A 14,515-nucleotide genomic window follows, 5' to 3' on the forward strand; every position below is an offset into this window, starting at 1 on the left:
TTTGAAACTGTCTCATTGCTATTTGTTTCTCAATAAAATTATGGGAAAAAAAAAGAAGTATCTTTTTTTTTTTTTTTTTGTATTTTAGGGAAGGGTCTACAAGGTGTTCAGGATCTCACTACTAGATCCAACTTGTAGTGATCCGCTTGTTTACAGCCTCCTAAGAGCTGGAATTACAGGCATGCACTGCCAAGCCCAGGCTCAATCTCCATCCCAGTGCACCCCAGGGGCGTCGCCAGCAGGGCAGGATCAAACCCTGGGCCCCTGCGCCTGCTTGCAGGCATTTTAATCGTCAGCTATTTGGCCAGCCCTTACTAGAAAAAGAAGTTTCATAGGAATTTGAGGATATTTGCATTCCTCTAGCAAGTTGGATAGGTGACTTTGGCTGTATTGGGTTACCTTCTGTGTAGGGGTGTAGAGGGAAAAGAGGAAAGCAGAGCAACAGTCTGAAATAATTTCTGCAGATAACAGCTGAAATATCAAGTGAGCATCAGTAAGAAATGTCAGTAGTAGTAATTTCAGTTACTAGAGATGGAATTTATTCATCCAATTCAAGTTGAACTAATTAAACTAAAATGAGCAGCCAGTTCAATCAACAAATCAGCTTGAAATAGAGAAAAATCATAGCTTATTTTCTCTAAATATATTTCCAGTTTTACTGAACTAACCCAGAATCTAATTGTTTTTAAACATGTAAATGTACTTAAATGTTTCAGTCGATCACTATTTAAGTTTTGAAAGCTATATTCCAGAAATTGCTCTAAATGTGGAGGATAAAGTAACAAACCAGGACTCTCCACATAGAGCTTATATTTTAAAAGTGAATACAAATAACAAACAAATTAATAAGAATAAAGTAGAATTTCACTATAAAGAACAAGGAGGCTCAGGAGTTAGAGAGTAAATGGACCTATTATAAAGTTGTTCGAGCAACCCAAAAGTGATGTCACTCATTCAGGACTGAACCTCTTTAGCAGGACACTAATTCAAGCAGTCTATTTATTGTAAATCTCTTATTTAGGCACTACTAAATAGGTGCCTAATAGGTATACTACTCACAGCCTCCACTAGAAATATTTGTGTGTCTTCAGCTCACAGATGATAAAAAATGGAAACATGCATGATAGCTTGTCTAAAGTTACACAGACAAACAATGGAAGAGCCTAGATTTGAACTCTGTGGAGCTCTGAGGTTGTATCATACAAGTGATTTTTATATATATATAAAAAAACTGCTTCAACAAAAAAGCAAAATTGCCTTATTTCCAAACCTTAGTACATTAACACAGTTTACTTTTTCATTAGTTTTAGTAAGTTTTAATAAAGCAAGTACCTATTATATAATACTTTTCTGAAGGGTGTTTAGAAATTAAAAGACTGATATATTATTAATTCTAAAAATACAACTGTATTGAGGGCTACTATTTCTCACTCCTGCAATAATTTTATTGGAATATTCTCAGGAAAAAATTTGCTATATTTTGCAAAATATCTTACATTGCTTGGAAGCTATGCCAAAACATGTTTTCCAAACATTTTTATAATAAAACTATCACTGATCAATGTATAGTTTATTCTTCAGACTTTCTTATATTGAAACACTTACAAAGAACTATAATGTTAATAAATAAATCAAATGTTATAAAATATCATTTCATTCAAGAAAATAAAAGCAGAGTTGAAAATTTCCCATTTTCTAGTGGGGAGGATACATACTAAAGCAGAACTATGCCAACTCACAAACATCTTTCTCTATGTTTTTTATTGGTCTATTTTTCCTAGGTTATAGACATGATCTTAATAATAACCAAACACGGGAAAGGAAACAGTTTATAACTCCAAAAGGCAAAGTTCAAAAACAGAAGAATGAGGGGCTACTCATAAAATACTCATGGATTTCATCAACAAATTTCCATGAAGAGGCTGGATATAGCTCAGCAGGACAGTGCTTGACTGGCAAGTGCAAGATCCTGAGTTTAATTCCAGGCACTAAAGTAAATGAATAAATAAACAAAAAAAAAAAAATCCCACCAAAAACCTTTAAGAAACATGGGAGAACACAATGAAAGAGGAAATAACCAACCGTGGCATTATGGCTTATATCCGAATATCACATGCTCAGAGGCAGGGCATCGTGCAGATGCTGGGATCACGGGAAGCGACACTAGAGCTAAACATCATCATGAGACAGGTGGGTCACTGGGGTTGCGGCCAGGAAGAGTACATTGCCTCTCTCCTCTGTCCCCTGCTCTCTACTGCTTCCTCTCTGCTACGCCCTGGGCAAGCCTCCTTTGCCATCTTTCCTGGCTTGGAGCTGGCTGACTCTAGACTGAAACCTCTAAAAGCAATCAGCAAAATAAGCTGTTTCTCTTTCCAGTTGTGGGCATCAGGTATTATGTCCCAGCAATAAGAAAGTAACTATGACAACTGAGAAAAGTCCACGAAATTACTATACTTTTAAAGGAAGAAGCTTCTGGCCCAGAGCCATGACCAAAGTTACTGCCAGGATCTGCTGGGAATACTCATGTGAGATTGGCCTCCTACCATAACTTCCCTCCAACTTCCCTCCCTCCAATGGTAATTACCCGCAACCCCATCATGTCCTTCTACTCCATACTTTTGAATGGCACCTTCAAAGCAGGGATATTATTGTTCTAGCACAGGACTCAAAAGTTATGGAACTTTTAGATAGGATCAGAGTACGGTAAGTAAAGGTATTGAACAATAGTAACAAAGCAAAAGTAATTTTCCATTAAGTAAACTTTCTCTAACCAGAGTATTTAATCCACAACAATTGTGAAGACAGGAAAGAGATGTGGAAGAAATGTAAGAACGGTAATTACCTTTTCTAGCATAAACCAATGCATATTTAAAATTGAACATGTAGGTAAAGAAACATGAAATGATTCTATCACTTTCAAGTTTTCATGATCTCATGTTTTAACCATAGTTTAATAACAATTAGAAATATTTAGCCAATTTTGGAAAAAAAAACTTTCCATTTCACTTCAACCAATTACTTTATCATTAAATTCAATGAAATTTAATATCTATATGAGCAATAATATTGTAATGTTATCATAAATGAGTTTTATTCATCATGTCCTCTGAATATGGTCACACATAAACCCATGAAGATGTCTGGTTTGATGCTCATTGAATTTTATTTCTGGGAACTTCTAAGTGAGACTTTCTAGGAATGATGAGTTTATGATTGTTTATTGTTTTCTTCTCTATTATTTTCTGCATTATATAACTGTTTTATAAGGAATATGTGTTATTTATAAAATCATGTTTAAAGTAAATTAAAATAAAACTGAAAATTTATTGCACCATTAACTGATTAATCAATAGCCAGCTATGTTCAAGTATGTCATCTTAGGAAAGCAATGAATTAAGGAACATAATTATTTAATACAGATCAATTTCAGGCCAGAGATATAGCTCAGAAGCATAAGCACATGCCTGGCAAACACAAGGTCTCAAGTTCGATCCCTGTTACCAAAAAAAAATTAATTTCTCTTACTAGATATTAATATATATAATAAATAAGATTAAAATCAAGGAAAGATATTGTACTGACATGCTCAAGAACTCATAATCCCTATAATATTTAATGATTGAGATGATCCATAAAAGAAAAAATAAAGAAAATTTGAAACTTTCAGCAAGTGACACCATTTTAATAATGAAATGGAAAGCCAAAGACTGGAGAAAATATCAGTCATATAGACATCTGGCAAATACTTATATTCAAAATATAGAAAAAAATCACAAAAAAATCAGTACTCAAATAAAAATGATGGACACGGCTTGTACATACCATTTATATAGATATCCAAATAACTATTAAGAATAGGAAGATATGTATATATTTACTCTTCTGGGAAATACAGACTCAAAGAACAATAAGAAACCACGATTAATCAACTAAAATGCCTAAAATTTAAAAGACTAACATCATCGAGAGTTAATAGGAATAAAGCTCTCATATATTGCTGATAAAGAATAAATTGCCTCCATTTAGATAACAGGCAGTCTACTAAAGCTAAACATTTCTAAGCTGTGACTCATCAATTCCATTCCTAAGCACACCAAGAGAAATGAATGTGCATTGCCAATGTTCTCTCTCACTCTCACTCTCTCTCTGTCTCTGTCTGTCTCTCTCTCTTTCACTCACAAACACACACACACACAGAGTACACAGCACCAAACCCCTAGGATCATAAAACTCATGGGTTTTCCAAAGATTTTTATCAGCAATAAAAAGAGAACTTTATTTTATCTGCTATATATCACTTAATTTTATGCCATTTTTTATTTTTCCACAAGCATATTTGTGACTTAGTCAACTAAATTACTACTTATAGTAACTATCTAATGTACCTAAGATAACACTGTAACACCTAATATAACACTATGTACATACAATGAATATACCTTTCTTTATTGTTTTATCAGTGTCATTGTTCTTGAAGTTTAAGTGTATTATAACTTATGATAAACTACTTTTTAGAATACATATTACATATATGAGAACCATTTACTTTCCAGTCCCTCACATTTACTCATTTTGTTCCCAATCCCCTCTGTGTATTCCACATGTATCAAAGAACATATACTCTCTTCTGAGTAATTTATTGACACAGTTCCATGGATATGAAAAAACAACTTAATACGATTTTGTTCACTGTATAACTTAAGAATAGAATATAGACTTCAAGAAGGTTTTTAGGTAAGTCTTTAATTTTTTATCTATGAAGGAATATCTGGTACTTATAAAAGGATTTCCTGGACCCAGTTTCTATAAATGTTATTAGTGGTATGTTTCCAGTATAGGAAAGCTGCATTCATCTGGGAGAATTGGTACATATTTAGCAAATCTGAAGCATTTTCCATTATTTTCCCCCACCCACTCATACTTCTTCTACCCATATCCACTGATCCCCTCTCCTGCTCCAAAACTTTTGCCTTTATTTTATGTTTTAATTCATTGTGTTCCCACTATAAGAGAAACTATGCAATATTTAACTTTCTGTGTCTAACTTATTTCACTTAGATAATCTTGAGATCCGTTCATTTTCATACAAATAATTCAAACCCATTCTTCCTTTAAGTTTCAAAGAAAACACACTGTGTACATATACATTTTCTTTATTTTCAGTTACTGTGGCTGTGCTGTTTTAAGCATGGGTTTGTACATATCACTATAGTGTGATGTCATTAATTCCTTCAGGAATATATCCAACAAATGTATAGTTTGATCAAATGAAATTTCAACTATTTTGAGAATTATCCATACTGATTGATAAAAAATTCTTAATAATAAAGATATAACTATGTTTCAAATGTGGTCCACACACCACCTCTATCAGAAGCACTTGACACATTGCTAAACGTGAATATTTGTGGGATTGACTCACAAATGAATGTGAGAGGAGTTCAGGAATCTTAGGTATATTAAGAAACTAATGGTTCTTATGTTTATGACCTAACATTATATACAATTTCAGCCTTTTCATTAAATGTTATTTGCTCTCTACAGTGTCTTGTAGAGGAAGTATATGAGCTTTGCTTCCAGATCCAAGTCACTAAAACATAGGAAACTACATGATATATACAAGATCACACCACACAGTCTATATACTCATTTATTCACTTGATATACATTTATTAAGTGTATCATAGGGCTCTCTTCTATACATTGAGATAGAGCAAAATAGCCAAATAAAACACCATGGTGTTTACTCCAATGCACCTATTCTATAAAGCCCTGCTATAGTTTGTCTCTAGTTGTCTCCCCAAAACCTCATGCAGTCATGGGCAGACTTCTAGAGTTTGTGATTAATTCATGATTCAATTATGGGTGTGAGTGCTACACCCACCCTAGGACAGATAACCTGAATGCAATGTAAGGGAGGGAGGCAGGATTGCCTCTCTGTTGTTGTTGTTGCTGCTGCTGCTGCTGCTGCTACCTTTTTGCTCCTGCCATTTTGCTCTTGCTGTTTTGCTGTTTTCCACTGCCATGAATTGTTGCCCTCTACCATGTGCCACTCTGCCTTGCAGACAGCCAACTATGGACTGAAACCTCCTTAAGCTATGAGATAAATTAAGCTTTCTTTCCTTAATTTTGGGTGTTGGGTATTTAGTTCCAGGAGTGAGGGAAAAGTAACTGAGACAGGCCCATTTTAGGTAGTCAGTAAACATTAAACAGGAGTGAATTAGAATCAGGGACACTGACTCTTGGTGCAGTGCTGGGTCACTATGCCAAGTGGTCTATTCTCTATATTGTAACATTCACCTGATAAGAGCAGTATGAGGATAAGGAGATAATAACATTAGTAAAACATCTATCAAGGTCTAGGTACTCAAAATCAGACTTTATGTTCATTAGCAAATATGAATCTTACATAACAACACTATAACATGGATTGAGTAGAAATAAACTATTATCTAGTTTATTATTTAATAGTTGTAGTATGTAAAACAATGTATGGCACCTACTGAGTGTTCAATAAACATTATTATTTGCTTAAATAAAAATCGTACAGACCCAGAGCATAGGCTCATTATGTGAGTAAGACCATCTGGTGCCCGCCTGATCCTCATTGAACATAGAGAGCAAGCCTGGCCTGCCAGATCCTCATTCTACCCAGAGCCCAGGCCCGGCATGTGAGTGAGACCACCCAGGGCCTGCTTGATCCTCATTTGACCCAGAGTGCAGGCCCAACATGGCAGTGAAATGACCCGGGGCCACCGGATTCTCATTCAACCAATAGCCCAGGCCCAGTGTTAAACCTCCAAAAGAATTCCCTGCAAAGAGACTACAGGCAAGATGAACCCAGCTGATTCAGGAGTAGAACATCTTGCCAGAATGGCACAGATGGTTCACCTCCAAGTGCTGCAGCAGGAAGAAGTGGAGCACAGTAGCCAGACCCAAGCTACACCCACCTGGAGGAATCTGAACTTCATAGATCTGGACCTGGTGCTAAGGTAATAACTCTATCTAAGCTCTACACCAAAGGTCAGAAAACAGTGGCATACAAAAATGACAAAGAAGGAACAAAATGCAGCCTCAAGCCCTGAGCCCACCCACAACAAATACAGAAAACACTAGCATAGAAGAAATTGGAAATCACACACCTGAAATCTCTGAAATAATAGTGTCAGAAGTAAAGAAACAACTGCAGAAAGGTATAGAGGAAATCAAATCAGAAATAATTTCTGAAGTAAAAAAAAAAAACTATACTGAAAAAAATACTAAGTGCTTCTAAAAACACTGATAAAAATAGAGCAGCATATAAAAATGATGGAATCCTTGAATAAGCAATATAGGAAAGAAACAGAATGCATGAAGCAGTTCCAAAGTGATATACAGGAATTTAAAACCTCAATCACAAGCTGGCAAAACCATTTTAATGAAAGTAAAAGTAGACTTTCAGACCTTAAAGACACAATTGCAGCTAGTGAAAAAGTAAGAAAAGATCTCTTAAAAACAACTAGGACGCAGGAAAAAATAATTCAATACCTGCAAGATGATGCAAAGACGAACAACATGAGACTAATAAGCAACAATGAAAAGAAAGGAATCAATACAAATGATAAAAAATAATACAGAAGGAAGTAATAGCAGAAAACTTTCCAAATATGGGGAATCTATCTAACATTCAAGTAACTGAAGCATATAAAATTCCAAATAACATCAACCCAATTAAAACCACATCCAGACATATAATAATCAAGAACCCAGAAATGTACATGAACAGTATACTAAAAGCCACTAAAGAAAAGAAACAGATCACGTTTAAAGGAAAACCCAAAGCCAACATTTTGGCCCTAGCCTTCCAAGGTCAATTAAGACTCAGGACATATGAGAACTTGTACTGTTACATCATGTAACTCCGTAGTGTCCCAAATTTTCTGACCAAGGAGATTATGGGGCCAAAGAGGAAAGTAATCAATGATGTAGAGTGTGCCTAAGGAGAGTCACATGGAGAGAAAACATTCTCTCAGGCTTTCACAGAGAGCACACTGACCAAGAAATGGCCGTGACTCATCCACATGGCTGATACTGACAAAGGTTCTACAATCTGAGGTACAGGATCTCAGGATAAATCCTGAGGGGATTTTACTGACCTTATCAGACCCAAAAGCTACAACTCTTGTTGCATAGGTCCTGTTTTACCTTGGTCTTAACCATCCAGCAGAAAAGTATAAAAATAAAATATAAAAAGTAAAGCCATGCTGTTATGTTGAGCTATAGGAGACTCAGGTCAACAATTTCTGACATTGCCAGTCAAGCAGAAGACCCAAAACTATTATGGGCTACTGGATTCTTTTAGAATATTTTGCTGAGTTTACACACCTATAATATTCAAATAATAGAACTAAACAAAAAAAGGGGATACAGATGAATGTCCATTTTGTATCTGTGTATTCAAAGTGGTTAGGATAGATATATAGTTACATTCTCTTAAAGAATAGAGGGATTTGTTCTAATGGTGTTTGTAAATAGAATATCATGTCCACATCTTGTAAAGCAATTAACCACTAGGAAGAATGTATGCAATGTGTTAATTATTGAAACTGTCCCATCAATTTGATTTGAGACTGTCTCATTGCTATTTGTTTCTCAAAAAATTATGAAATAAATAAATAAATAAATAAAGGAAAACCCATCAGGATAACGGCAGATTTCTCTTCAAAAACCATCAAGGCAAGAAGAGCATGGAGCAAAGTACTTCAAGTCTTGCAAGAAAACAAATTCCAACCCAGACTGATAAACCCTGCAAAACTCTCTTTCAAGTATAATGGAGAAGTAAAATACTTTCATGACAAACAACAACTTAAGAATTTCATGATGACAAAGCCAAACCTACGCAGACTACTAAAAGATGTTCTAGAGAGAAAGCAAAATGACCACAACTCCATGAATGAGAATGGAAAGAGCCCACCAAATAGGGCAAACAATTAAACACAGGAGAATAAGAGGTAAACAAAAACAGTCTTTCAGTTATTCTTTTGTGTACAACAGCAAGATATTTCCATCAGCATACTCTACAAATGGCCTTCTCCTGCACTCTATGGGTCATGATTCTGTCCAGGTTTACAGGGTGGATATCAAGGAAATAGCAGTAGCTCAGTCCTACAAGTGACTCCTGGACACCAGTAAGTGGTATGGACATTATCCATGTCCCCAACACACTAGAACTTTGTGCAATATCCTATCCCCAAACTGTTAGCAGTGCTGATCATTTATTTGCCATTCCAGCATTTATCTTATGTTTTATTCCTAGTAATTCTTTGCTATCATGAAACCTTTTTCTTAATTGAATTGCTTTGAAACACTAAATTTTTAATTAGCATTTAATTTTCTGAATATTGCTTAATCTTAATTTTTGTTTTAAGATTTATACTGTATATTAGACTTACAATCTATTTAAAAGAAAAAAATCATACAAGTAACATAAGACAAGAAGAGATAAAAGCTGTTGTCCACTGGTAAACTAAGGTTGAACACATGCTGTGTGATTGTACAGTCAGAACACAGTGCAGTGTACTAATAAATCCACAGCAATCCTTCATCTCAGTAGTTTTTCATTCATTTTAGCATCTCAGTAACAAAAACAAAAGGCTCTGATGTTTTCACATATTCCAAATTGAGTCCAGTACTCTTAAATAAAAGTACTCACAATAATTATGTCTTGGGAGCCAAGAGAGATGTTCATTGTTTATGTTCCCTTCTTGCAATGGATGGGAAGAGAACTGATAACTTGAACATTTTAAGAAAAAGCCACATAAATTGTATTTCTGTGACTTAAATAAAACAGAGGATGGAGTTCAAAAGACTTGTATTTTGAAGACACTAAAGCCACACAACAGCTTTGAATTCTAAACAGGAACCTAAAAACTGGCAAAGAGTTGTGGTTTCCCTGCCTTGGTTTACCCCAAAATTTCATCAACACATCCAGAGAATTAACTGAAGAAGGTGATTTTAGGAAGGAACACATGTTGAAGCAAGTTTTTAAGACTACCAATCCAGTTGGTTTTGAAATACATGCTCCTTAGTATTTTTATTTATTAGGATTTCATGTTCATTTTTTGTTTACTTTATTGTTTTCATGATGAGTTGTTTTTTAATCTAACCACCAAATTTTGACCTGCTACATACTTTACATATGAAAAATCAGATTCAATTATATGTAAAGCTTTGTAACAAATTTCTAAATATGTAAAAATTTATAATATCTCCAGGAAAAAATAGACCCTCAGCTATATTTGTTTAGCAAATGCAGGCACTCTAGTGAAAAGGGACATTTAGCAGGGCCAAAGAGAGAGCTCAGTGGAATAAGTGCTTGCCTGGCAAGATCAAGGTCCTGAGTTCAATCCCTGGTACCACCAAAAAAAAAAAAATGGACATCTATAATCTATCTAGTCAGCCATTCTATTTTGCAGGGGAAAAAAAATCCTAAAGTTTATGTTACTTCATTATTGTCTTTGTTCTTGGTTTTTTTTTTTTTTGTTTTTTCTCTTTAAATTAAAAAAATTCCTAAACTCACACGAAAATGATTAAACTTAACCAATATAATAAATACGAAAGAGTGTGTTTACCACTTGATGTATTGCTTATTGCTAAAAATATTACTTTTCCATGGGGTTATTTTGAAGCTTACATTTGCAATGAACTTACTTCTGTTTCAGTTTAATAAGCCATTTACTTTCCCTGGTTTCCTTCTAAGATTAATTCAAGTTTAATCCTATGGGTTAGTAAAGAGAAAATTTTCCCTAGAACATATAAAGAGAAATATTATGATTATTCCTAGAAGGATACCTACCTCAGGGCCTGTGATGTGCATCAGGCCAGAAATAGCAGAGGCAATAGAATCATAACCAGCTCGCTGCGACATGGGACCTGTGTGACCATACCCTGAAACAAGAAGAGACACAGTCAGAACCACACAGGTGCACCAACACCATTGTACAAAAATGTGTCAAAGCCACGTTTCCAGAAATCTTGCAGCACTGTGTTCCTGTGAGATCTATCTGATCTCCTGAAGGAGACAGGAAGAATGAATTACTATGTTTTACCAAGAGAAAGTTAACTGCTGACTTACTGGTCAGATCCCACCTGCATAATTACTTTGTTTAACCTATAGAATGTTTTGAAGTGATTTTATTTAGCTATTAACAATTAAAAAACAAGAGGTAACAGCCAGGCATGGTGGTGCACACTTGGGAGGCTGAAGCAGAGGGTAGCTGCAAGTCCAAGACCAGCATGGGCTACAAAGTGAGCTCAAGGCCAGCCTGAGCTGCATAGCAAGACCCTGTCTCAAAAAGAAAAAAAAAAAATGAGGCAGTAATACATAATATGCAAATGCATGAACATCTTTTGTTGAAAAAAATTTAAATACATTCAAAGCTAGGCCCATATTATCATATACAACAATCTGAGGTGAAAACAGATCTCTCCCTTACACAGGGCATGAAGTCTCCAATTTTATGCAGCCTCCACCACTCCTTACCCCTTTCTATCTTAGCATGATTCACTTTGTCACTTACCTCCCAGGCACCAGGAAGCATCTGCTCCTCTACATCTGCACATGATAACATACAAAGTGAGGGAAGCATGGCTCCCCAGGTCCTACTTACATATTTTCTCAAAGAATATCGAAATAACAAAATTTGGACAAGAATAGAACAATTTTTCAAAGGTGTCAAGTTTCTTTTTCTTTTTGAAATAGGAGAGGGAAGGGGACAGGGGCAAGAATCAAAAGAATACAAAAATATTTTCTTGGGCTCTTCAGTCTTGGTACTGATAAGTAATAAGGCTGTATCAAAAGAAACATGAAGCTATCTCCAAATCCCATTTATCAGCCAGAGTAAACAAATGAAGATGTCTGTGGCACCCTTCTGCTCAGCCTGCCAGCACCCACAGATGCCTGTTCCACTCCTCTGTCTGGAATCCCCCAGATTGCCACCAGATAGACTTTCCCTGATTAATCTGCACAACAAAGCACTGTCACTTCACACTTTTAATCCCCTTTACTCAATTATACTGCCTTCATAGACCTCATTACCATACATAGTTATTTATTTTGTCTCCTTCCTACTAAAATGAACACTCCAGACATTTCTATTAGACTCATTTCTTTTTTTTCTTTTTTTTTTTTGGCGGAACCGGGGATTGAACTCAGACCCTTGTGCCTGCTAGGGAAGCACTTATTCCACTGAGCCATCTCCCTGGCCCCCTAGACTCATTTCTTAATGCGACCACATTAAACAGTGTTTAAAAATCTTCTATTGAAAGAATGAACACTGGCTGCTCAAAAAACAAAATTCAAAAACAATCTATAAAATGTGAGACAGCCGGCCAAATAGCTCAGTGAATTAAAGCACCTGCAAGCAGGTTAAGGGGCTAGGGTTTCAATCCCCCAGCCTGCTGTGCTAGCCCCACCCCTGTGGCACACTGAGACAGCAATTGAGACTGGATGAGGTGTTGTGCACCTGTATCCCAGCTCTTGGGAGGATGTAAACAGGTGGATCACTATGAGTCCGATCTAGTGGTGAGACCCTGAACACCCTGTAGACCCTTCCCTAAAATACAAAAATTAATTAATTAAGTTTAATTTAATGTGAGTGAATTCAGAAATTCAAGTGAGCCATTAAATGATCTAATCACTGATTAACCTATCCAGATGCATTTAATACCAGAATAGTCTTTATTAGGAAAATAAATAAAATAAAATCATTGGATAAAACTATCACTTATAGAAATAGTTTAAGGGATATGTATCATTATTAGTGAGTAAATATGTTATAACATGTCTCTCATGTTTTAGCACAGAAAATGTCAAGCAAACATGGGAAGAATTTATAATATGCCCATCAGCCAACTTTAATAATTATTGAGTCTTCTTTCACTATATTTATTTTTCAGTTAAAACTATTATTATATGGTGGTGAATTAATAAGATCTTTTTTAAAAACTCATATGCCTGGATTCATATAAGACAATGTTGACTTCCAAATCAAAAATTAAATTTGTAAATTTGAACTATCCGTTTTTAAATCTGAGAAAAGCAAAAATGGATATGAAGAGAAACATAAAGAAAAACATAGTAAAAGTCCATACTTTTCACTCAGAAATGCAGAAATGATGGCAAGCTTTTGAGAATGAATTTTGGGGCAATCTGGTTTGCAGCTGGAAATGGAACCCCAGCCCAGGCTTCGCTTTCAACACAACAGTTTTCAAACCACAGGTAGTCCAGGCATAGTGCAGGTGCCCTGGAGCAGAGAGAAGCTGCCAGCCCAAGTCAGGGCCTCCCCGCATGCTCTGGGACCACCTGCTATCTCAACCAGAAGCTAACAGAAGGGGGCAGCTTCAGTGCTCCCCAGGATGGAAAAATCAGGAGTTGCTTTTGGCCAGAAGCCCAAATCCCTCAAAAGGGACAAACAGAGGCCCTTACCATCAGCACACATCCACACAAAGTCTTCTAAATAAAAGGCCTAAAGAAAATATGCTCAGAAAACAAACAGCTTACTAAATAAAAGCGCAGCATCGTTGCCTTGTGATACAAATTCTCCTTTTGTTCAATGTACAAGGAGAAGGCACAAATATCCTAATTACTTTAAATTGCAACTTCCAAGTATTTCTATTAAAGACTTATATAAATAGTTACTCTCACTGCAAGCAGTAGGCATTGTAGAAAAAAAGAATGTAAATTGGGATTAAAAACAATCTGGATTAAAATTATAGCTTTGCCAACTACTAAAACTTTGACAATTTTTTAATTTCCCAGACATCCCATGTGTTTATCTTTTAAATGGAGATATTTGCATTTATCTCACAGATTTGTTTTGAGGATTTAACTTGATAAGACAGCATAAGTAAAGTATGTTCTACAAAGAGCACTAACTAAACATTAATCAATAAATATTTTCAATCACTGTACCAACAATATATATGCTTACATTTGCCATAGAATATCAACACTAACAAAAAGAAAACTGCTTTAAGGTTGAAGTGGTGAGAGTAAATCTTCTAAACAGTGAAATTATGTTAAGAGTATAAAATTGATACTTTTGTGCTTGGAAACTTATATTTATTCATCATACAAAAAGCAGATAGTAATAATATTAGCACATTTTTTCTGTAATATGAGTCAAAAATACTACCAATACCATCTACAAATATCCTTGTCAATACACAGAGTTTTAAAGTAGAGAACTGACATCAAAACAGTAGATAGCTAAAATTATCCTTTTGAGAATGGGAAAAATGTAATTATTTATTAAAAATTTACAAAGAGCTGAAAAATAGATAATCATGGGGTGCAAACAGGTTTTTTAAACTTTATATTTAGCTCTATAATGTCAAAAACAACTGTATCAAAAATTAAGGAGAAAAAAATTTAAGCATGTTAGTTCTTTATATTAAAGGGATGAGGAAAATGAAGGAGGTTGTAGAGAAGAGAGGAATACCTGTCTATCATATCTCTCTGTCTCTCTGTCTCTCT

At 35.3% G+C, this 14,515-nt stretch overlaps 1 protein-coding gene across 1 annotated transcript in view; it reads right to left on the reverse strand.

Annotated features, from left to right (window-relative positions):
• The window catches only part of Sugct (succinyl-CoA:glutarate-CoA transferase), an 808,498-nt gene that overhangs the window by 692,596 nt on the left and 101,387 nt on the right, over positions 1-14,515 (reverse strand). The window contains exon 7 of the mRNA XM_004629655.2: positions 10,835-10,926. Coding sequence (XP_004629712.1) covers positions 10,835-10,926 — 92 coding nt within the window. The remainder of the gene's footprint in view (positions 1-10,834; positions 10,927-14,515) is intronic.

The sequence above is a fragment of the Octodon degus genome, unplaced genomic scaffold, assembly GCF_000260255.1.
Source record: "Octodon degus isolate 3935 unplaced genomic scaffold, OctDeg1.0 scaffold00031, whole genome shotgun sequence".
NCBI lineage: Eukaryota > Metazoa > Chordata > Mammalia > Rodentia > Octodontidae > Octodon > Octodon degus.